General features: G+C 38.1%; 1 protein-coding gene across 1 annotated transcript; it reads right to left on the bottom strand.

The window, feature by feature from the left end:
* Positions 1–223: 223 nt before the first annotated feature.
* NUPL2 (nucleoporin like 2) lies at positions 224–23,073 on the bottom strand. Its single transcript, XM_006880294.1, has 7 exons — positions 22,953–23,073; positions 18,788–19,013; positions 17,103–17,197; positions 5,125–5,201; positions 4,217–4,303; positions 1,431–1,509; positions 224–780 (listed from the first exon to the last, which is right to left on the bottom strand). The coding sequence occupies exons 1-7, from the start codon at positions 23,071–23,073 to the stop codon at positions 224–226; spliced, it is 1,242 nt and encodes a 413-aa protein (XP_006880356.1).
* Positions 23,074–24,993: the final 1,920 nt, after the last annotated feature.

Genomic DNA, 24,993 nt, shown 5'->3' with positions numbered 1-24,993 from the left:
TTAATATTTTTATCATTCATATACGTTGTATTTCATGCATGTACATTGTGTTCCACAGAGTTATGTACATTGTGTTCCATAGTTATTAATTTACATTTTAACATAATTATTTCTTTATGACTATGTATGTGTGTGCAGATGTATACATCCCTCCTTTTTTATAAGAAGCACTTAAGATCTAATTATAAAATAGTTGTTTCTTTTATATTTACATATTGCCCTTCTAAATATTTAGAAGCTCCAAAGGTGGTGGCTTTAAAGGAATTTTTCCCAGAGTAAATTTCCTGCATTGAAATTGTTTCAATTCTTCTGCTGTTAGCTGATCCTTGGGCGTGAATAACATATTATCTGTTTTGATGCTGCCACTTGAGATTGGCAGAGAAGCAGCAATGCTGCTATTTCCAAAGACTTTATTTGATGGTTTGGAAAAGCCAGCATTCGGATGTGAGGCTGGATTACCAAAGCCTCCTCCAGAAGTACCACTCCCGAAGCCTGGCGCTGCTGGAGCTCCTATAGAGCCTGGCGCCAAGGTTGATGGAAATGCTGAAAATCCAGGTGATCCAAACCCAGATGGTGCTGGAATTTTAAATGAAAACAAAGATGCAGATGTGCCTTCTGTTTTTCCAAACCCAAAAGCTGGAGTGGACGTCGTGATGGCAGGATTGGCAGACGGGGCAGCCCCAAATGCCGACTGGCTCCCAAACGCCGAAGAGTTCTCAGAGCTCAATTTAAAACTAAAATTCTGAGCATTATCACGGACACTGTTATTCACTGGAAAACCTACAAATCCAGAAAAAGAGAACAAAAATCCATGAGACCAAGGAAATAGTCGTACTCCTCCCATATGTTCTTTATCTTTGCCTTGTGTAGATATTTATAAGTTTGTTGGAACAAGTGTCATGAGAAGCTAGAAAAACTCACTTAAACATTGCTGTTGTCTTTTCTGCTACTAATTCCCTTCTTACTGTAACTGACTTTCAGCCAAGGAGAACAGAGGAAACTGTGGACAACCTCACTGACTAGACAGTGGACTTTCACCCGAGGTTTGCCAGCCCATCTGGACAACCTCACTGACTAGACAGTAGACTTTCACCCGAGGTTTGCCAGCCCATCTCGACTAAGTTGTGGCATAAGGACAATATCACAGGATCACACTCAGTGGCAAGACTGTTCTCAAGGTTGCTGCTGCCACCAGAGTTATCTATTCTCATGAAGTTCTTGTAAAACCATCAGCAAAATGTATTTCTAATTCTGTGCTGTAGGGTCTCTTGAACAATACGCCTACCCTGGTCTTGCCTTCGTAAGTGCTGGATGAGATAAGCCTATCAAGTCTCCATAATGGAACATGATTTAATGCAAGGTGATTTAAAGTGACAGTAAACATATCTTCAGGCTTTATGAGTGAAATTCTGCATTATTTGATAAATTACCTGCTGATTCAAATGCTGAGCCTTGTCGACTGCCAAATCCAAATGCAGATGCTGGTTGACTGACTTTTCTATCCGAGAGCTTTAAAAACAACATGCAGATATTAAAGTGTTTGATGGATAATTCTCAAGAATCTTTTCTGTATACTTCACAGTTAAATCCAATTTTAAAAATTTTCCTTAAAATGTAGTTTAATACTTAAAACAAGAAAACACCCTTAATAAGATGCATGATACTATGAAAACAGCACCACCTCAAACAATAATCAGAATAACTTGCATATTATTCAAGGTGACAGAATTATGGATCATCTTAATTTTATTTAAGTACTTTCTTCATTTCTACATTGAGCACACATTAAAATTTTAAAAATCCTAGTTGTATACTTCAATGTCTTTATGTTGTTAAGAAATCTAAGCATTAGCTAAAAGGAATCTTTACCAGATAATCAATTAACTTTCTATCTAATGCTTGAACTGAAGTAGACACCCAATTACATTCTAAAAAGAACATTATTAAAATTAACTTAATTTAGAGTATCCTAGTTTCTGCTTTAGAAATGATGTGCTTCATCTCTGCTTGCTGTATTATCTCCTTTATAAGGAACTCATCACTTCCTCCCTCCAAGAAGTCTTACCTAGGCAACTTGATTACTCTCATTTAAAAGCCCCAATATTTTTCAAAAAATTAACTTTATTGAGGTAATTCAATATGTAACTTATATAAGCTATAATATACTCATTTTAAAATATATTTATTTCAATGACATTTGAAAAATGTATATCCACCACAGTAATAAAATTTTAGAACATGTATAGCACTCCTAAAACTTTCTACATGATTCTTCCCAGGCAACACCCTCCCTACCCTTAGCACACAGCAATCATTCATCTGCTTTCTATCAGTACAGGCGAGGTGTGTCCTCTCCAGAGCTTTATATGTTCATATCTCATCCTAAGTAATACTCTGGTGGCCTCATGGGTAAAGAGTTATGCTGTCAACTTAAATGTATGCAATTCAAGTCCACTAGCTGCTCTGTGGGAAAAAAGGGTAATCTCCTCCTGTGTGATCTCCTGTTACTGCCTCTCAAAATCCACTGGAGGGTCAGCTGTACATTGCTTCAGACTTAATGGCACATACAACAGCAACAAGAACAACAACAAAAACAGCAGAACTTTAGATAAATAGAATTATAGATTATGTACTCTCTTTTATTTTGGTCTGGACTTTTTCCAGTGTAATATTAATCAACAATTAAAGAGATAGGTAAACTATAGTGTGTCTTTACAATGGATTAGGGTGCTCTGGTGGCCTACTGGTAAGGAGCTGCACTGCCCACCCAAAGGCATATAGTTCAAACCCACCAGCTGTTCCACAGGAGAAAAATGGGCACTCTCTAGTGTGATTTACTGCCTTTGAAAACCCACTGGAGGATAAGTTATGGGCCAGTTCCAACTCAATGGTATAAAACAACAACATACACTGGATTAGGGAGCTTTGGTGGCCAAGTTGTAAGGAACTGTACTGCCAACTCAAAGGCATGTGGTTTTAACCCACCAGCTGCTCCACTGGAGAAATAATCTCCTTCCATGAGATTTACAGCCTCTTAAAACCCACCTGAGGGCCAGTTATGAGGCAGTTGTGACTCAATGGCGCATAACAACAACACACAATGGATTAGGGCTCTAGGGAGTTCCACTACTAACCCAAAGTCACCACCTCTTTGGTGGTTTGGATCCACTAGGGAGAAGGATGAGCAATCTCCTATGTGATTCACAACCACAGAAATCCAATGGTGGGCCAGCTACGTGTTGGTTCAGACTAGACAGTAATGAGTAAGTGATACAATGGAGTTCTATTCAGCAAAGAAGGAATGAACTATCAATACATGATAAGCTAGCTGAAGGTGGGCTGTCCAACAGTATGTATGGAACAACAGTGCAAAGAAAGCCAGGGAAAAGCAGGGAACTTCCAGCCATGAGGAAAAAAAAGGTGACGGTGGGCCACCTCTTACCCAGGGCCAGAATGCACTCAAGACATCCTACTAAATTCTAATGGCATTACAAAGATTTTTAGGGATCTAGTCTTTTCCACAGATAATTTCTATACTTAGTTTCTACTGGAATTACAACAATCTAAAAATGGAAGAAATTGGCTTGGACATTAGTCAAAATTATTTTGGAAGCATAGTTAAATAAGCAATGGTTTGCCACAACTGTTAAATGGCCATTCACTAAGATATGATATTTCTATCATATCCTTTTTGAGAGTGGAAACAGAAACTGGCTGGGAAATTAGAAGTTTTAAATTCTGAAAATAACGTTTTAAAATAAAGTTCTCAAGAACATTTTATGGAAGTAATCATCACTTTTTGGAAGGAAATAAACATGCTATCGTCAGGACCATGGACTCTGGAGATAAGCAGATTTCTGTACATGATAAGGAACGTGGTGAATGAATGTTCTTCAGGCGTGACCAAAGTATACACTGGTACAGGAATGGACCAATCTGAGGTGCATGAATTAAATTCATGTAATGTTTTCCAAACCATTATTTTTAGAAAAGCATCATTATCTATACTTTTCTGACACAGGAAAAGAGAGAAGACAATTTTAGCTCCTTGACTCTAAATGATAATTCAGCTCTTAACAATATATCAATATTTTTGTTGTAAATCTATCAATATTGACAGAGCTTTTACATCTAAAATTATATATACTCTGCAAAAAAAAAAAAAAACAACCAGCAATACACTCACTATTCCTTAGGAAGATATGTTAGTACTCACCAACGTCACGTTAGCTGATGTATTTAGAGTTTTTAATTCATTTACCCTGTGCCGCCATTGATTTATTAATTGTTGGACAAAATTTAGCTAAACAGAAAAAAACAGAATATTTAATCAATACTACTGTTTAAGTCAACCAGTGTAATAACTGTTCTATATCCTTATCCTCCAAAATAATAAAAACTTTATAATATATTTTTATGACTTCAACAAAAAATTTACACTGACCTGTTCCTATTTGCCAAAAATATTCCAGGTACAGTACTCTCTCCTCACTTTCCAACTGTTTATATGAACTGATTGAAGCATCACAAGTACCTAGCAATATAGAGTTACTTACCACTCGGAGCTGGAACTTCTATAAAAAATTTTCTAAGTAAGAATGCTAATCAGTACAAGACTGCATGTTATTTATTATTTGCAGCAATAACCAAGGTTTGTGTATCTAAGAGATGCCCAAATGACAAAAGGATCTGCATTTTAGGACTGATTCCTACATAATTAATTTTTAATCAAACTGATATTCTTAATTACTCAGGAGAGCTCTGGTGGCTTAGTGGTAAGGAGTTTACACTGTGAACCCAACAGTAGCTGGTTCAAACACACCAGCTGCTCCACGAGAGAAATATGGGCAATGTCTTCCCATGCAATTTACCTTCTGAAAACCAGCTAGACGGTCAGCTATGAAACAGTTCTGATTTGAAGACACAATTATTACTATAAGCAAAGCATATTATCATTCTATATAATCAATATATAATAGATTAATCAATTCTAATAAAATATTTTATTGAGAAAAACAAACTTTACAAGATCTCATCAACTTAACACACAAACAATTGCCAACAGTGAAAAGAGAGTTAACAGCTAGCTCATCTGTTATGGAGGTAGGTAGGAAATAAACTTACATAACTCTGTAAATTATTGCTGGTTAAGAAGTTATGGTACTGAAGCCTCAACTCCTCTGGGGAAATGTCTGTAAAACCTGAAGTGAGAAATCAGTTGGAATCTTTAAAATATATGTCAAAAGTTTTATTTTTCTATATTTTAAGCTAGGTAGGTACTAGACAAGAAAATACACTAACATTATTTTCCTTCTTTCATACATGAAAGGAAAAGTCCAAAGCCTAAAATTTATTGTTGTTAGATCTGTGGAATCAACTATGTAGTGACCTTAAGAACAGGTCAAACCTTATTCTAACCTGCACCATCCTTGAGTCTCCACCATGCTCAACTCCACCATCACTGTCAGTGTGTCAGCCTGTCTCGCTGACTCCCTACTTTTCAAAGTATGATGTCTTTACTACTTAATCTTTTAATATAGTTGAAGATTACATTTCTGAATGGAGAATTAAAATAAAAAATGAAGTGAAAGGAGTAACAGAAAAATCTCTGGTAGTTAATCCATAGGAGTTGCCATACCAATCCAAAGACTGTGCCTTCTGGTGGTTTCCATACACCTTCAAGGGGGAAAGCAGCTCTGGTTGTAATGAAATCCCGAAGGCTTATGGTTCAAATCCATGAGCTGCTCCAGGGGAGGATGGACAATCTCCTCCCGTGCAATTTACCGCCCCTGAAAACCCGCCGCAGGGTCAGCTGTGGGTCAGTTCTGGCTGGCTGGCACACAAGCATCACCACCAGCAAGGAAAAAAGCGGAGTAATCTCCTCTCGTACATATTTTAACTTTAACAATTCTGTGTAATAGAGACTATATAATGCAAAATTAAAAGAAATAAAGCATAAACTTAGTAAATGAAAATCACAAGAAAAAAAACTAGGCAAGCTCTGATAGCCTAGTAGCAAAAAGCTGCTCTGCAATACCAGAGGTAAGCAGTTCAAATCCACCAGCTGCTCTGCTGGAGAAGAAGGGACAATCTCCACCTGTACCATTCAGATCCAATTTGACGGTACACACACACAAAATTGTAAGTAAAAAAGTTTGAAAAAAGAAAACCTAAAATCCTTAATGTATAAATTGCTCGTTAGATGCGGTCGAGTTGCTGCAACTCATTACAACCCTCCTTGCACAAGCTCCGCGCCTCCTGCTGCCTGCTCACGGTCTGTGGCCGCCCTCTGCCTGCAGTCACAATCACCCACTTCACTGAAACCCTCAAACACTCCCAACAACTTCGTTAATTATGTGTGTGTGTGAAGTTCAATTTTAAAATACAACTTATAAGAGAAAAAGAGTTGATGAATTATACTTCTAAGTGCTATTAAGTTAAAAAGTGTATTTTGAAAGAACATTGAAAATGTTCGTGCCCTTGTAACTGTCTAGGATATAACCTCAGAAAGTAATTAGTTTTGTAAACAAATGGTGTTACTACAAGGATGTTCCCAGTTGCTTCAATTATTTATACAAATAGTGACAAAGTGAAAACAAAAAGGCTAACATGTAAATTTTGCCGTGGTCAACACCGGAAGTACTGTGAGTGCTAGGTAATGTTCCGGGCACGCATCACCACTGGATTAATCTGGAAAAATAACCCCCCACGTTACTTTGGCGAGGTTTATATGAAACAGTACCACTTTAAGAGGAACCAGAACTTTCTGCCCCGGTGTCGGCCTTTGTTAAATAGTGGACCTGGCTTTGTGAGCACTCACTCACAGTTGAGTTTCCAAGGTTGTGAGCTCAGGAGATTGCCCATCGTGGTGGTTAGCACGCAACTCCTACAGTTTTACCTCACCAGACCTTGTTATGTCCCACAAAATAGGGACAAGTGTATGTATAGCTAATCATCCGAAGACTCGAGTTGTTCCCACTGTTGAGGTAGTACGATCTCATTCTCATTGCTGTGAGAGGGAACCTACTCACAGCCGACCCTCTGAGACCATTAAACTGCATGGGAAGAACAGAGCAATTGACAGATTCAAACTCTTGTCGATCTGGGAGTGCAACTCTCTCATCGCTAGGCTACCAGAAGTACAACCTTACTATATTACAAAGTTCTAAGAAAGGTGAAGTTCCCAAAGCAATTTGTCATATTGAAGACCAAGCAGAAGCACTGAAAGGACTGAGGCCAGAACCCAGGTAACAGTTCGTTGGGCTACCAAAAGGCTGGCTGTTTGAATCCTCCAGTCACTCTGTAGGGGAAGAATGACGGACACTCTCCTCCCTGTGTTAAAGCCTCAGAAACTTGATGGGTTCTGAGTTCAACGGCAAGCGTATGTTGTGATGGTTGTGTTATCTAACATTATTAAATGATAAATGGCTTTCCTCTTAGTCAGAGGGCAGGTTCTTTGCTGGAACTTCTACTTGTGCAGCTAAAGTTTAGAAACACCATGAACTCTTCTACCAAATAGGTTCTAAGAATCTAGGGTGTCTCAACAGATCTCTGGTAGTTTAGCAAACAAGGAATTACACAGCCATCCTGAAAGACAGGTAGAACTCCACCACCCACTGGCAGGAAGATGGGCAATCTTCTCCCCTGCAATTTACAGCCTCTGAAAACCTGCTGGAGGGGTAAAGTCTAGTTTGTTTTTGGAGTTTTCTTCCAGTTTGAGGGGTCCTCAATGATATGCTAAGAATACACAAGCACTTTAGAGGCTTCGACCATTACCCAGACCATGAAGTGGGCCAAACTTTTATTTATAAAGTGAAAATTACACCTGCAGAAACATAAACACACAAAACATTAAAATGCTACCTGTGATGAGAAAGTTTATTCAACTTTTTTGTACAATTTCTCTACAGCAACTATATAACCTTTTTAACTATGAAAAACTAATGAAACATCCATCAAACATGGTAAGTCTAGAGGGCATTAGACTGACTGAAACAAGTCAACCACAGAAGGTCAAATCCCATAACGACCACTACTATAAAAATCAGGTTTACTTACAGAGGTTATCAATCTAGTTATCATTACAGGTGGGAGTAGAAAATTAATGGATATTGAATACTTGACTTGAATGAGAGAAGGGCATGGTAGGTTGAATGATCAGACATTGTGTGTAACTAACATTATGGAACAGAATGTATGATTTATTGAATGAAAAGACAAATACCCCCTCAATGGATCCTTTCACATAAATGACAAAGTGTTGCAAATATTCAATTTATATTCCCTGGATTTCCTTATAACCCAGGTACCTTTAACTCCAAGTTCAAGACAACAGATTCCCTTTAACTGCTTAGACTAAAAACCCAAGACCAGGATTCCCCTTTTCCAACATTCAAACAGCATCTTTCCAGTTCAAGTTCTAAAACCGAACAGAAAATTGACCTTTCTCCAGTGCTACAGCACCAAGCCCTTGTAATTGTTCCAATTCATCAGCATGATCCTGCTACCCAAACCTTCCTTGACACATACATTGTTCATACAGCAGCTGGTGCTTTTTACTCCTGAATCATACCCTTTTCCTAAAACCAGCTCCAACATGATCTAGCCCCAGGCTTTCCCAGCCTTGGATTACTCATCTCATTTTTACTCGCACCAAACCTGCCAATGGCATCTCAGAAGATATGAAAACTTTCTGTGGGATTTATAGCCCTACAAAAACCACTGGAGGTTTTGATTCCAACTTGAGGGTGGTTTGGTTTGATTCATCTTAACACTTAAGTGACTTAAGAAACTCTGCTGGCTCTAGTCTAAGAATCTGTGCTGTAATCCTGCTCAGTAGTATGGATAATCTCCTGCCTCTGAAAACCTGCTGGAGGGTCACCTATGGGTTGGTCCTCAACGGCACACAACAGTGACTCAGGCATCACTATCAAACATGCCAGTACTGTTATTATCTCATGAGCCTTTTCACTCCTTTTATCTGCCACCACCAGCTTCCCTCTGATCTTCTTCCCATAATCGACACTGTTCATTCTTGACTCAGCTTCAAGACAGTGAATATAGGGCCAACTACTGTAGTCCAGCAGTTTTAAGCCTCCTCAGGGACTATTCCCTCCAGTCACAGGCAAACACGTGACACACATAACACAAAGCTTTTTTTTTACTGTTTTATAAATAACCCAAAAGGTGATAGAAAAGTATTTTTGCCATAAATTTGTTGCTAGTGAGCTGTGACAGCAACTTTACAAATCTGTCCAGATTTTTTATGCTATATATCTTTCTGAAGACAAAGGATCTTTCTTCTGTGGAGCAGCTAGTGGGTTTGAACCACCAACCTTTCAGTATAAACTTTATTTTCTATACAGATGAACAATGGCAGAGGTTTACAAATGTTTTGAAGCTTCTAGTTAAGTTTTGGGACTTTTAAAATTTACACTAATTAAGAACAACCCTTGAAATACTTTTCCAGACCATATTCTTCCAATTTGCCTCACCCCTTTATCAAATTGTACAACTCCATGATTAATCCCTACCCCCGCACATCTTCATCCCTCTGCTTCTACCCTCTAGTTTTTTAAAATTAAAGAACCCAAAGATGTTTATAGGGATTACATAGTACTAGCATTTATTACACACAAAATTAAAACAAAGTAAAAAAGAAAATGTCTTTTAAAACTCCCCAAGTGGCAATGTTTTATCAATCAATCTCAATGATTGGTTTAATATTACTGTTAAGACGCTCCTGTTTGCCTGCGAGTTTGTCTGCTGTCATGTTGGGAAAGGAAGATTAAAAAAATATGTACTTTTGAAGTCTACAGCAAAACATACCAATTTTAAATGTACAATTTAAGGGCATTTGACCTCTGACTTGCACAACTATCTTCTTCTGAGTTGATCTTTCCCATTAAAATCTCTGCTTCCTTAAAATTTCTACCTCACCTTATTGGATTGCTATTAGCAATTTAATCTCATATAGTTCTTAAAAGGTGCTATGTTAGACAGACCTCTCCTAGTTACTATTTTAGCTGATATGTTAAAGACAGACCTCTCCTAGTTACTAAACTATTTTAGTTTCAAGACTTCTGGAATTTTTTTTTTGTAAAAAGGAAAAAAATTCAGCACCATTACAGAAGACTATAAATTTGTCATTAGTATACCAAATTTGACAGTTTCTTAAAAGTTACAAGAGCTCAAACCACAGTAATATAAATTTTTATTTTTTTCCTGTTGTGTATCAAATCGGAACCAACTGGAACAGGAGGTTATTGCCCCTCCTTGCCCAGTGGAGCATCTGGTGGATTTGAACCATGCACCTTCAGGATTGCAGGACAACTTCTTGCCACTAGGCCACCAGAGCTCCCTTAATAGAAGTTTTTTTATACTATTACATAAAAATCAACCTGTCTCTTACACTTTTCAGCCATGTACAATTTTATCATGCATTGTTGTTAGGTGCCAGAGTACAACACATAGAAATACCACATCTGAACTGTTCTATTCTGTGCCATTATTACCTGACACACTCGAGCCTATTGGTGCAATCACCTAGTTTCTTCCTCAACCTCACTCATTTACAAAATACTTGTCCACCAAGCTATGCAGAACTAATGTCGGCGTATTACATAAAATAGAAAAATTCACATTAATGTCACTACTATATCATAAACTAAGGAAGCTGTCAGATTCATGTCAGCAGAAAATGGTGTTAACTCTAACTTTTGCCCCAAGTTTCCATTCTGTTGTGGAAATAACATTGCCACTCTTTTTCTGAAGGGAAAAATGCATCCCACATGTTTAACTTCAAATAGCTATATTGATATTCTTTCAATCAAAACTGAGATGCAATTAAACTATTACAAGTCAGGTATGTGGTAAAGCACACCAACTGTTCCATTTTGTCACAGGATGTTAAAAAGATGTATTCCAGGGTCAAGTTTAATAAAATAAGTTTTATTTCTTCATCAATTACATTCTGAAGTACAGCATGGCTTCTACCTTGATTCAAATGAAAACCACTTTAGGCAATGCTTTATCCATCACAAGCGCAAATGGCAACATAACAGAAATCATACAAGTCAACATAAAAAAGTGTAACAATGGTATAGAATTAAGTCTTTGAATTTTATGCTAAGCGCTGAGCTTTCACTACGTCCCAAAGATTTTTACTATTTTTAAATTTTTCTACAACTCACTGGTTTTTTAGTATATTCATTATCTTGTGTCCTGAAAATGGTTTCTTTATTCTGAAGAATGGTCAGTGTACAGTCCTATAGAACATATACAGAGGTGCTGTTATCTGGTTAAAATACAGACAAATATGAGTTAGGTCTAACTGGCTGTTAGTCTACAGCATTTAAATCCTTTATTCTCCAAGTATTTGCTTTATAAATTTCAAGGCTTTCACATCAGATATGTAGATTTTTATAACTGCTATGTTTTCTGGGTAGATTGGTTGTCATATAAAGTTCTTTGCTTTGATGAATTTTTACTTCAAGTCTATTTATAAGATACTTATATTGCTAAGAATATTAATACTGTTTTTTAAATTACTGTGGGTTTTTTTGTATTATTCCCTATGCCCACAATCCTTTGAGGATATTTTTACCCTTCTGCTCCAATGTCCCTCAGGATATGCCATATTTTCATCCACATATTTATATAAAAATTTTGTTATTGTTATATTTGTGTGTGAGGTTGATGGCTTCTTTGTTCCCATTTACTTTCAGGCTTTAAAAAAATTCCCTTTTATTAATTATTGCTGTTTTTAGTATTGAGTCATTTTTCTTCATTTAGCTGATCTATTTACTTTGCGGGTAATACTAAGTATTATAAACTTAATGTCCTACATTTAAAACAATGCTATTTCTTAAAACTGCTTTTTTCTTCAGTGTGTAAAAATTTGTATTAAACTAATCACAATTCCTTTTATTGCTCATTTCAACTTTGCATCCTAGATTTCCTATAATTTTGTTGTGATATGTATTCAAGTGGCTATTCAACGTCACTATCCTCAGTTGCTGTTTGTTTGTTTTCTTTCTGGCTGTTTTTTCTTTTTTTTTTTGTTCAGGTCTGGTAGTTAGAAATTCCCTTAATTCCTGTTTATCTGGGAATATCTTAACTTCACCCTCAATTTTGAATGACAGTCTTGCTGGGTATAGTATCCTTGGCTGATAGTTAAATTCTTTCAAGATTCTGTATATGTCATCCCATTCCCTTCTTGCTTGCATAGTTTTAGAGGAGAAATCAGCACTTATTCTTAGTGGGATACCTTTATATTTGATATTTTGCTTTTTTTGAGCTGCTTTCAAAATTCTTTCTTTATCTTTAGTTTTGGAAAGCTTAATTATCATATGTCTTGGTGTTTTTCTCTTAGGATTGAACCAAGATGGGGTTCGTTGAGCTTCTTCAATTAAAATGTTGTCTTTCATGATATCTGGGAAGTTTTCTGCCATTATTTCTTCAAAAATTTTTTCTGGACTTCCTCTCATTCCCTCTGGAATTCCCATTATGCGTATATTGTTTCTCTTGATGGTGTCCTCCAAAACCATTATTTCCTGTTCAGCTTTCTTTGTTTTTTCCAAATATTCTTCGAAACGTGTAACATCAATTTTGTCTTCTATTTCACTAACTCTTTCTTCCATTGCCTCGACTCTACTTGCCTGTTCTTCTATAGTGTTGTTTATTTCTGTTATTTTATCATAAAGCTCTGGAATTTCTAACTGTTTCTTATGTAAGATTTCTACCTCTTTAATGAATTTTTCATTTTGTTCTTGTATTGTTTTCCTGAATTCTTCTAACAAGTTTCCCGTGTTTTCCTTTATTTCATTAAGAAAACTTAGTAATAGTTTTTTGACGTCTTTGTCAGGAATTTCATAGTGACATATGCCTACATTAAAAAAAGAAAGAAAGATCTCAAATCAATACCCTAATTCAACATCTTAAAAGAAGAGAAAAAGCCCCAAACTAAGAGAAAGAAAATAGTAAGGACTAGAGCAGAAATACTGTAAATGAAATACAGAATAGTAAAACAATGACCAGGACCAGTTGGTTCTTTTAAATAATGAATAAAATACACAAATCAGGGGTCAGATAGAAAAAAGGGATAACATGCAAATAATGAAAGAATGAAATTTTTAAACATCACAACAGATCCAAAAGGATTACAACATTACAAACAATTAACATTACAAGATCACAAAAGAACTTCATAAAATTTTACAACTTAGAAAAAACAAATTCATACAAACACATAAACTACTTAAAACTAACATAAATCCCACTGCTGTCAATTCTGACTCAAAATGATTCTGCACTGGTTTTCCAAGGCTATAATTCTATGTAGATGGAGACTGCTCATCTCTCTCATCAATTCAAATCTTTGGATTAGCAGTTTAGAAACTACACCAGAGCTCTTTAAATATTCAGAATAAGAAATCCAAATAGGGTCATGACATAAAAACAGACTGAATTTTTGATCACTTCTCTGAAAAGCACTAGACAGTTACTGGTGCTATCAAGTCAAGTATGACTCATAGTGACCATATGAACCTGTCCTATTCTGTGTCACTCTCATCATCTGAGACAGCTGAGCCCATTGCTGCTGTTAATGTGGACTTTTAGCAAACAGTAAAACAAGTAACACCATTCTAGTCCGTCTTCAAAATACAAAGAGGAGATAAAAAATTGTATGTAATCAGCATTTCCCCAGTACCAGTCAGATAAAGACATTAGAAGAATGACAGATTGATCATCTCTAATAAACATAAATGCAAAAATTCTCAACAGAATTCTAGTGAACAGAATTCAACAATGTATCAATTACACCAGACCAAAAAAGATTAATTCCAAGAATACAAGAGTGGTTATAAAACTGATGTAAAATATCTTATTAACCAAAGAAAAGAATTATGATCACTTGGAAAAAACAAAACAGTGAAAGGGAAAACTCAAACCTTTTCTTCATTATCTCCCCCTCTAAACTCAAAACAGGAATAAAAGGAAAAGTACTTAACATGATGAAACAGTACCCATCATCTTCCCTCACAGCCAGTATTACACTAAATGGAGAAGACTGAGACACTCAACCTTGGTTCCAAAGAATCAGAGATATTCACCATTACCACTCCTATTCAATATTTTACTGTTAAGTCTTAAGACAAAGCAATTAGAAAGGAGGAAGGAGGGGGAGAAGATAAAAAAGAGTATCCCATACATATACATAACATGGTCCTATAAGTTGAAAACTTCAATTCTGCAAAAAAATAACAGGTAATGAACAAATTCAACCATACTAGAAGGTGTAAAGGTAATAAAGTATTTGGGCTCATTGGTTTTAAAGAACAGGGTCATGGTTTCAATGCCTGAATGAGTCTAGAAGACATTAAACTGAATGAAATATGACGATCACAGAAGGATAAATATTATACAAACTCGCATTTATGCCACTAAACCACAAGGGATAAAGACAAATTTATAAAGGTTATGCTGAGAAATTTCACAACATACTCCTCTTCCCTAACACACACAGACAAGCTATCACTTGTCCTTGATTCAGTTCCCACTCCTAACACCTTCTTTCAAAACGTTTCTAAGGTTGTCATCTTTACAGGAAGGGACAGCCCATCTTTCTCCCTCAGAATTGCTGTTTAGATTCAAATGCCAATCTTTGGGCTTAGCAACCAACGTTCTGTGCTTATACCACCAGCGCTCCTTACAAAGACAGATGCAATACATGACTATCAGCTATTCTAATTAAGGTCACAATAAAATAAAAACTCAAATTCCATAAAAGTCCAGATTTACTGGATCAATTAAGAGTAGAGGATTCCTAAGATTATCATCCTGAGATAATTCTTTAAAGCTGCCTGCTCAATTTACCTTCTAGCAAAATGTCGATAATTCTTCTAAAGCTAAGGTAAGAAGTGGCCAGGAAACTACAGCACTGACAAAAGAACCACCAGAATACCATGCAAGTGTAGGTGGAGTAAAGAAGTCTGGCAGGGAGGGGAACAGTGACACTACCAATTACTAAGTACAGTCTAACTGAACTTACTAACTAGAAGGGACTACTTTTAGTGGCACTAAAGATTGGTATTAATGCCAATCAACATGATACATAAAAACTGCTGACTAGTAATCAGTTAAATATATAAATGAGTGTGTGTACATGTAAAAACCATCTCTGAACTTGTACAGTTCCTGAAAAATATCTCAGGAATAGGGCTGTCAAATTTTAATCCCATATATAAAATCATTTATTAGCTGTTGCCGTGTATCATAGAGTTGGTACCGATCCATAGCTGACCGTCCAGTGGGTTTTCAGAGGCAGTTAACTGTATGGGAGGAGACTGCCCATACTTCTACTGTGGCCTCAAACTGTATGCCTTTGGGATTGCAGTGCAGCTTCTTGCCACTAGAGCTCCCTAATTTATTAATATAGTGTATAATTAATATAAGTATTGTTGCTGTGTGCCTTTGAATCTATTTATTTATTTATTTTCTTATTTTTGTGTGTGTACCGTCAAATCGGATCTGACTGGTACTGGAGGAGATTGTCCCTCCTTCCCCAGCAGAGTATCTGGTGGATTTGAACCATGCACCTCTGGCATTGCAATGCAGCTTCTTGCCACTAGGCCACCAGAGCTCCCCTGTGCCTTTGAATCTTGAGAGTGATCTCACTGAGACAAAGTAGGGTTTCCTAGGCCAAATTTGTAACTAGTCTTTTTTCCCTGTGAAATCTAGGTTTGAAGCACAAACCTTTCAGTTAGCAACTGAGCTCTTAATCATTGTGTCCAGGGTTCCTTGTTAAGGAGTATCAGATGCTGTATACTTGGTCTCTGATATGAATTATTAGAAGAATGTAGAAAAAAGGTTAAGAATCTGCCTTGTAGCATGAATGATTAGGAAAGGTTTAATATTATTTATCCTAACAGAAGACAATACTACCTGGAATTAGTTATTTCCATTACTTGCTGTCTCATGAACATGAACTTAATAAGGGATGGATCTTTTCTGTCATGCTCATCACTCTAGCCCTGGTACACAGAAAAGAGTTGGGCATATATTTATTGAATGAATGAGTGAATGAACAAGAGTGCTGACGCACACACCACTACTTGTCTGTCAGTTTGCTGTTATGGTAGCTTGTATGCCGTTATGTTGTTGTAAACTATGCCATCACTATCAGTATCTCGAATATGAGCAAGGTCACTCCCAGTGGACAGGTTTCAGCATAATTTCCAGATTAAGACACAAAACTACTCTTCCACTTCTGAAATAAAAGGCCCTTAAAACAGTGTAACATTGTCCTGCACTGGCAAAAGGTGAGCTGCTCAGGTTGGAAGACATTCAAAATACTAAAGACTTACTAAACACAGTGGAGATTCTGAGGATGGTACAGGATCAGGCATGGTTTAGATCTATTAGTGGGAGTTAACTGAACAGCACCTAACACAAATGACATAAGCACAGAGAATGAAGAAGTTGAATTGAAACAGAGAGAGGTGGCAGAGAGACAGGGAATCCTAAGAGCTCCTCTTTACAGGTACCTACTGTTTCCACATTAGGACAGAGGTTCAGAGCCACTCAGAATTGGCACAGAAAGATTGGTGGTTCTAGCCCAGAAAAGGCTTAGAGGGTTTGAACAAATAGAGGAAGAAACAAGAGGTAATAGGCAAATAGGAGGGAAAAAGATATTCTATAGAAATGCTATTCCTACAGCCCAGATAATCTTCACCTTCTAACAATTATCTACAGAAGGGATCTTATTAGGTCTTAATGACAGTTCTTGAAGATAGAAAAGACCAGCTAACCAAGTGGTCGATCAAATGGAACTTCTATTCATGGCAGGCAGTTAAGAGGTTCTGAAGCTTTATGTACAAGAACCCCCAAAATAGCATTTGGTCTCTTATTCAGAGCTATATCTTAAAAATAAAGATCCCACAACCTCAATGACCAGATTACAAAATCCTGCCAGAATACTCAGATACATTGTTGAGACTCTTAACTGTACCCAAGTTTGCTATTAACTGTTTCACTTGGCATGGTCTTAGTTTTAGAAATAAGTTTTGGAACATATTTTGAAAGTATAATTCCTAAGTTACCTGAAACATTAGGCTTGTTTTTCACTGGAGAATAAACAGAAAACATCCACTGTCCTGATGATTCCCAAACCTCCATATCTTTTATAGTTCCTTCTCTGGGAGGGGAAAAAAAAGAACAAAAGATCTTTTTCATCTGCTTGTTACAGTTTATGATTCTCATGACTAACATTTTAAACTCTAGTTAATACAGAATTTCAGATTTTTCTTCTATTTTCTGAAGACTATGCCTTTAAAATAGCACATAAAATGGATTTTCTATTCATTGACATAAATATTACCATGTCAGAGCATTTTATAATTTTGGTTTCATAATACATAAAACTATTAGCTTATATATTAGGTGACAACAAAGTACCATAGATTTTTCAAAGACATAAAACACACAATAATTACTTTAGAATTATACAACTATAAAAATAAAGAAGAAATGATTTTGCCTAATTCTCACTTTGCTATAGGGAAAACAAGCCCGTGTCGTTACAGCTAATTTGCTGACAAAGTCATGGGAAGAATCAAATGTAAATTAAATGTTTTCCCCTGTACAGAATCCTTGAATGATAGCAGTTAGAAAGAATACTGTTATTATACTCAGAATTGTAACAAATATAGGATGGAGGGCTTGGTTTGTTATTGTTCAGATTGTCAGCAATCTTGGAGTTACAAATAACCAGTGTCCAAGCAATTCCTACTTGCCCTATTGCAGGGTAGCCTCAAACTGGTTCTGCCATGGTCAATGAAATAAACAGGAACAGATCTGAACTTTTTATAATTCAGGTGATTTGTAGTAATAAGCAGAATGGAGACAAATTAATAGTCAAAGCCCTGAAATGAAAGTGTTGGAGGGCAGTAAGTCCTTTCAAGTGTCCTGGATGTTTGAGATTGGATTATTAGCAGGACCGTGGAAAGCCAAAGACATTCAAAGTATCTGACTGCCACTGTCGTGGAAAACACTGAATCAAACCTTACTCTACTGGAAACAAAGTTTTCATCACAATCATCTTAAAATTAAAAAACAAACAAAACAAAACAAAAACCACCAATGTTTTTAAATGAAAAAGCTTTGAGCTTTTTTCTTGCACTAAAAACCTACTGCTGCTATGATTCCAATTTATAGCAATCCCATAGGACAGAGCAGAACTACCCAGAGGATTTCTCAAGCTATACTTCTTTACAAGGCAAAGAGACACATCTTTCCGCCAAGGAGTGGCTGGTGGGTTTGAACTACTGCTCTGTTGGTTAGCTTACAACAATAATTGCTTCAAGGTTTCTTTCTTACAATAATGTAATGTTAAGTAAGAACTGTATCTTCTTATTCCAACTAAACTACAAATTCTTAAAGAGACAGGAACAGATCTTGTCCTAAAATGAGAAATAGCTATACTACTAAATGTCACTGACATTTTCAAAAAAAGATAATGTAAATGACCTCTAAGATATGTGAATATAAAAAACTAATGTGACTATTTGATAAATTATTTAAATCACTTTAAATTAGTTCATATTCGTAAAGAACTCATCATTTATAACAAATGTAACCAAAACTAGCATTAGAAAGTCAGTGACTCTTGAATTATGAGATCCTGATGTGATTATTTTTTTTTAAATATGTAACTTTACTTACGAAAACACCTGTAGTTTGGAAAAATGAGCATTGAATGTTAATTTTTCCCAAGCCTTTCACTTACATAAGTTTCTTTTCATCTTTCTGCTCATCAGAGTTAAGTGAAGTAAGTGAGCTCTGAGATAATCTCAAATCTCCACTGCTGCTAGATGAAGTTCCAGAACCAAGAGTGCTGCCTGATGGAGTCACTTGATCTCTGCTGCCCCCTAATGGCGGAGACTTGGAGAAACTGGATGGCTGGATCACACTGGAGGATCTCTGATTACCGTCATTCCACCGTCTGGTACTACCTAACAAGAAAGAAAACTTGACTGTGAACTGTTTCAAAGATAAGATTTTAAAATTTCATTTCTTAACTTTACTATGCATTTTAAATTGTAGGTATATTGTAAAGCATAACATATTACAGTGTTGGAACTGCTCCTATCTCTATGAATGAAAATAAAATTCTAATGCACACACACACACACACACACACACACACACACACATCTTATGTGTCCATCTGTTGAGTAATACTGAGTATCAGGTGCTGTCATAGAAACCCTGCATATAACCCTATGTACAAGATCAGAACCTTGCCCAATCCTGTACCATCCCTCACAATCTGCTCAAGCTAATTGTTGCACTCACTGTATACTTACTGTTGTGGGAGGGTTTTCCTCTCCTCCCACCTTCCCAAGCATGTCATCCCTTTGGCAACATTGTCCAAAGTATGGAGAGGCAATCTCACCGTCCTTTCCTCTAAGCAGCAGAATGGCTGCTCTTTTTCCAACAGAATTAGTCTGTTCCTTCAGTTCATTACCCATATTCAGTACTCTTCACCAACAATTCAAAAAGTATCAGTTCTTTTCAGGTCTTCCTTTTTTCACTTTCATATACATATAAAGCAACTGAAAACATCAATCCTTAGACTAGATCTCACTGTCATCAAGAACCAACTCACAGCTGACCCTCCAGCAAACTTTCTGAGGTTCTAACTCCCATGGAAGAGATTGCTCATCTTTATTCCATTGAGCGACTGGTAGATGCTGAACCACTTTGGGTCAGCAGTACAATGGCCTCCAGAACTCCTCTGGGGTTTTGTTAGATGTCTCTTGAGTTAAGTGACTTCATAGGGACCCTATGAACAGATAGGAATCATGTACTATTCCTGTGCCATACTATCTCAACCATGGACAGAAGGCTAACACAGAGACTGGTCAGTTCTGACAGCAATGAGATTTAAATTGGCATAAAACAAAGGTCTCACCACCAACACGAAGGAAGAAGCCGATGTAACACGGAGAACATGCCTAACTGGCAGAGGTCTGGTCGATATGAAAACATCCCCATTAGCTGTATGACAAGGTGGATGGGCATTAAAGGCAAAAATCTAACTTCCACTGAAAGACAAATCAGTACTATGACACTTCTGTCACAAGTAACTGAAACTTTGAAAAGTCCTTCCTTTGGTTTGCTAGAAAACTAACTGGAGACCCTAATTGGAGTCTGGCATCATGTCTACGTTTGCCCAGATGCTTAGCTCTCATTTTTATAGGCAAGTGTCCTATGAATTGTTTGTTACCTTATTATCCAGCTAAGCAGGAGGTACTAATCTTTGAGATGCTCTTATTGAGATAAATAGTCTCCAGAGGGAGTGTGGCAGTTCAAAAAGTTGGCAAAGGACAAGGGTCAGAAAAAGAGCCCTGCCTACAAGCATGCCTGAGAGGCTGTCCTGACTGGAATACCGCTTCTACATAGGAACTGAAACTTGTTAGTGTTCTAATTCCTGTGTGACCATTCCAATGAACTACTACTGAACCTAGATTAGAAGTGGCTAGAGTTGTGGGAAGGAAGCTCAATGTCACAACTGTTCAAACTGTGGAGTTTGAGTTGCATATCTAACGTCATTGGAATCAGGTTTGTGTTGCTATACTCTTGATAGCTATTATTTCGCCCTTGTGTTAGCTAAGTAAGATTCTGTCATCCGCAGTTGTTTTAACAACTAAAACCGAAAGACGATCTCTGGTGGTGTAGTCTGTAGAGAGCTGAGCTATGCGACTCCAATAGTTCAAATCCACCTGTGGCTTAAACAGTAAAAGATGAGTAGTTTTCCTCTATGGCTTTGGAAACTCCACAGGAGAGGTCAATATGAGTCAGAACCTACTGGACGGACTGCGTTGAGTTAGTGAGCAAACTAAAAAGGCCGGGGTCCAATCAGAAATACCTCAGAAGGCCTGAAGGGAGCGCTGGTGGCCTAGTGGCAAGAAGCTACACTACACTCCCAGAGGTACCCGTTTCGAATCCACCGGATGGTCTGCTGGAGGAGGGACAATCTCCTCCTGTACCAGTCAGATCCGATTTGATGGTGCGCACGCGCACACACACCATTTTTTAAAAAAGAAGGCCTGGAAACCTACTTCTGAAAAATCAGCCACTGAACACCACAGAGCAGTTTTCTCTGAGTCAGAGTCAAGTCAACAGCAACAAAAGGAAAAAAGACCAAAGATACTGAATAGGAAGTCCTGTCTGTAGTGGGATTGCCAACTCTAAAGACAGGTGGTTAGAATCTACCCGCTACTCTGCAGGGGAAAAGATACTCTGCCCCCTGTATCCTTGAAAATCTAATAAGGGAGCTCGACTGCGTCAGAAGTCAGAACCAACTCCAATGCAATGAATTTAGTTTGGTTTAAGGACACAGTATCTTTCACGTGCATTTTGGGTGTTTTTAGAACACTTATTTCTTTGAGAAATGTATATTTAAGTCCTCTGTCCATTAAAAATAAAAAAAGGTTATCACAATTACCACCTGATTTATCATCAATTACCAAGATCAAAGTAACTAATTTTGCTTCTCACTGAATGAGGGCATATGGCATTAAAAATATTAATTATCGAAGTGACGGAACACTCATGTTAGAAAAGTTGATCGGATAACCTTAGTAAAATAAAAGATTGCTTGAACAAGTCTCAAGTAGGATTTAAGGGTATCTTATTTTTGGTTTGGACTATTTCATTAGGTATTTGTGAATGATGTAAAACGGTTGTACGTCAAGAAGTGGAGGGATTAGCCATAAATCTCAATACAAAACGCGGATTAAGGACTAGATGAACTTTAGTTAAGGCAAGGGTGACACACCCGGGGTACCATCTTTAAAGGTTAAATTAAAAGAAAACGAAACCTAACTATTCCTGTGCCCATTAAAGCCAGAGTTGTGAAGGGGTTTCAAATACAATTTCTTTTATTTCCGTATCATCTACAATTACTCTAAAGTAATACTCCAAACTCTCCAAAGTGCACTAAAAGGGATTCCAATATGCCCCTTGGTTTTAACAATGCGTTTCACTCTCCAAATTCCATCCTCAGAGACTCAGTGGGCACTGCTGCGGAATCAGAACTAAGAGGTTGCATAAAATGCGCAGCAAGATATTACCCCACCCTCGCCGAGCGACAGGTGGATTCGAACCACCAGAGGTGTGCACACGCCTTTCTGCGAGCAGCATTGCTCTACGACTGCGCCGCCGGGGATCTCTAAATACGTGCCATTTTCTTCAATCTGGCTCTACGGCTGTTAGCACATTTTCCAAAAAGTTGACGACTTCACCAAAATCCTGATTCGGGCCAAGCCTGTCAGCCTCTGCTTGTAAGTGATAATTCTATTAAAAAGTATATAAAATGCAGCAAGGAAAATGTGCAACGATGAAGGAATAATAAAAAAAAGTACCAAGGAAAATCAACAAGGTGTCTAGAGCCCGCTCGGAACCGGCTCACAGCGGACCCTCCGGCGAGTTTTCAGAAGCAGTTATTCGGAAGGGAGGAGAGTTTTCAGAAGCAGTTAATCGCAAGGGAGGAGACTGCCCATCCTTCTCGCGCGGAGCGGCTGGTACAGAACCGTGTGCCTTTGAGACTGCAGCACTGCTTCTTACCACTAGACCATCAGAGGTCCCTGAAACTACTGGAAAATATCTTTGATTGATGTGAACAGTCAACGCCAAATATCTTCTCATTTGCTTTGTAAACACTATGTAACATGCAAAAACTGGCAAAGGCAAACGCCCCGACGCGACCACGTGCACTGGGTCACCGGACCAGTGGGCCGGAACACTACACCGACACCCGCACACTCCGGCGTCAGACCCCGCGGGTTGCCTGCTCCCCGGCCGCTCGCTTCCCCTCCCGCTGTCCCTCCCCAACTGTAGGTCCAGCTCCGGCCCGGAAAACCGCAAAGATTTTAGGGGTGCTTCACCTGAGGCCTGCTGCTGAGGTTGCTTCCGCGCCCCGCCTGCACTCCCGGCACGAGGATGCTCATTCCAGCACCGATCTCCAAAGCGGCACCGGCCTTGAAGGAAGAACTGACAAATGGCCATGGCGACGACTCGCCACAGAGCGATCTTCACTCCGCACGCCGAACAACGGTCTGGAGCAACTAAAGGCGCACAAACCGGTTTGCGTGACGTCAACTTTCCGCGCCGGAGAGAGGCTGTCCCGCCCTCTACTTTAAGTGGCGTGGATTTTACCCAATAGGATTAGAAGAGAGCGTGACTCCCTGGGGCTTTGGAAGGCGCGACGCTTGAAAATTAATCGGAGGAAAAATAAGGCACGTCTGGCCTTTCGCAAGAGCTTGCGACTTGGAGCCAGAAGATCCGCTGTACCCTAAAAGGAGAACTAGTAGTGACTTAAAAGACCAAATTGTTCTTTTCACTTATAACTGCTGTTAAAAATAATAAAATCTCACAGAAACTTAAACAGGTTTATTCCTGAACATGAGATTTGTTCTTTAGATACACAAGAACACCCATTTGGAGTCCAGAAAAAAGAGAATGGCACGAAGAATATCGGTATAACAAACAAAGTTTACAAAGAGGAAAGAAGGGAGGATTAAAGATCATCTTCTGACTAATTTTATCGTGATTTATTCAACACTTGGCACCACCAGTCTCAGGCACCACAACCTTTCGCACCTATAGTTGCTAGTAATTTGGCCTGCAGCCCTGGGGCTTTTTGAGATTTAAATTAAGAGGTAAATAGTTTGATGGTTAACTTTTTGTAAGAGGATAAGACAAATTTACATGGCTATAGAGCAGTCTCTGGCTAGTTTTGCAGGCTGAGGATTGTACAGTGAGAAAACGAAAGTCAAAACAAGATTTCCATTGTTCATTTTCTTCTTCCATACTGCCAAGGTAAAATTCCCTCAGACTGAGGAAGTAAAAATCTCCTGCAGTTTGGAATGTAGTAAAAAAAACCTCTTCAGCAGCTCGGGAATTTTAAGAGTAATGTCAACAGGAAAAGAGCCCAAGTAGAGCCTAAGTCCTCAGCTGCTAAAAGAAAAGTCGGAGGTTGGTACCCAAACCGAACTTGGTGATCTGCATCCATAATATACTTATAAATTAATTGATGGCACTTAACAAAAGTTAATAGGAAACGATTGATCTATCTATCTATTTTTAGGACGAACTGCAGCTGAAAATAGCTCAACTTCCTTTCTTTGAAGTGATGATCACTGTCAAAGATAGAAACTGGATCCCTTTCTGGTAGTACATGAGCGGGATGATTGGGTGTTCATGCTTTTTTATTTGTGCCTCTCTTAACATTGTTACTATGTCGGCACATTTCCCATCTGACGGGGGAGGGAGAGGAAGAGAAACTGATAATACTTCATTCAAAACTAAACCTTGACTTTCGAGAAATCCTTGACTAAATTAATCCAGCAACAGCAATTTTTCTTTACCTGTGTTAGAGTTTAATTTATGAAGCACTCTTGTTAGATATTGGTCCCAAGAAATAACAGGCCTTTATTGCGCCGTCTGAAAGGGACACCAAGTGACCCGGCTGCACAGCACGTGGACAGGATCGAAATGGCGGGCGGGCAGTCTGGGGGGGGGGGGGAAGTCCTTATAAGGGTTCTGGGGAGGACTAAAATGGTATTTCTCAAGATTTGGTGTGTTAATTAAGTTAGGTTTTAGCTATTTTGATCAGGCTCAGACCCTTATCAGGATCCATTGTCTGCTCTGGTCTTTGATATGATCAGCTTTGATATAATCAGGTTTCTCAGGAAATGATCAAGCTTGGGGGTGGGGGAGGGGCAACAGCCATATTCAACCTTCAGCTTTGCTGAGGTTTATGCCTCAAAAAGGAAAGCCTCTCAAGGTTCACATCCCTCGTTGTTGTTAGGTTCCATTGAGTTGAGGATGACTCCTAGCCACCCTGTTGTTGCAGGATTTCGATCTGTCCAGAGACTCCAGGAGAAGGAACAATTCTACAAGCTCTTTTTTTTTTTTCCAGAAGAG

This window comes from Elephantulus edwardii, unplaced genomic scaffold, assembly GCF_000299155.1.
Source record: "Elephantulus edwardii isolate Elephantulus edwardi_28Jun2011 unplaced genomic scaffold, EleEdw1.0 scaffold00007, whole genome shotgun sequence".
Lineage (NCBI taxonomy): Eukaryota > Metazoa > Chordata > Mammalia > Macroscelidea > Macroscelididae > Elephantulus > Elephantulus edwardii.
Note: the sequence above shows the minus strand (reverse complement) of the source record. Positions and strands in the feature narration are given on the sequence as shown.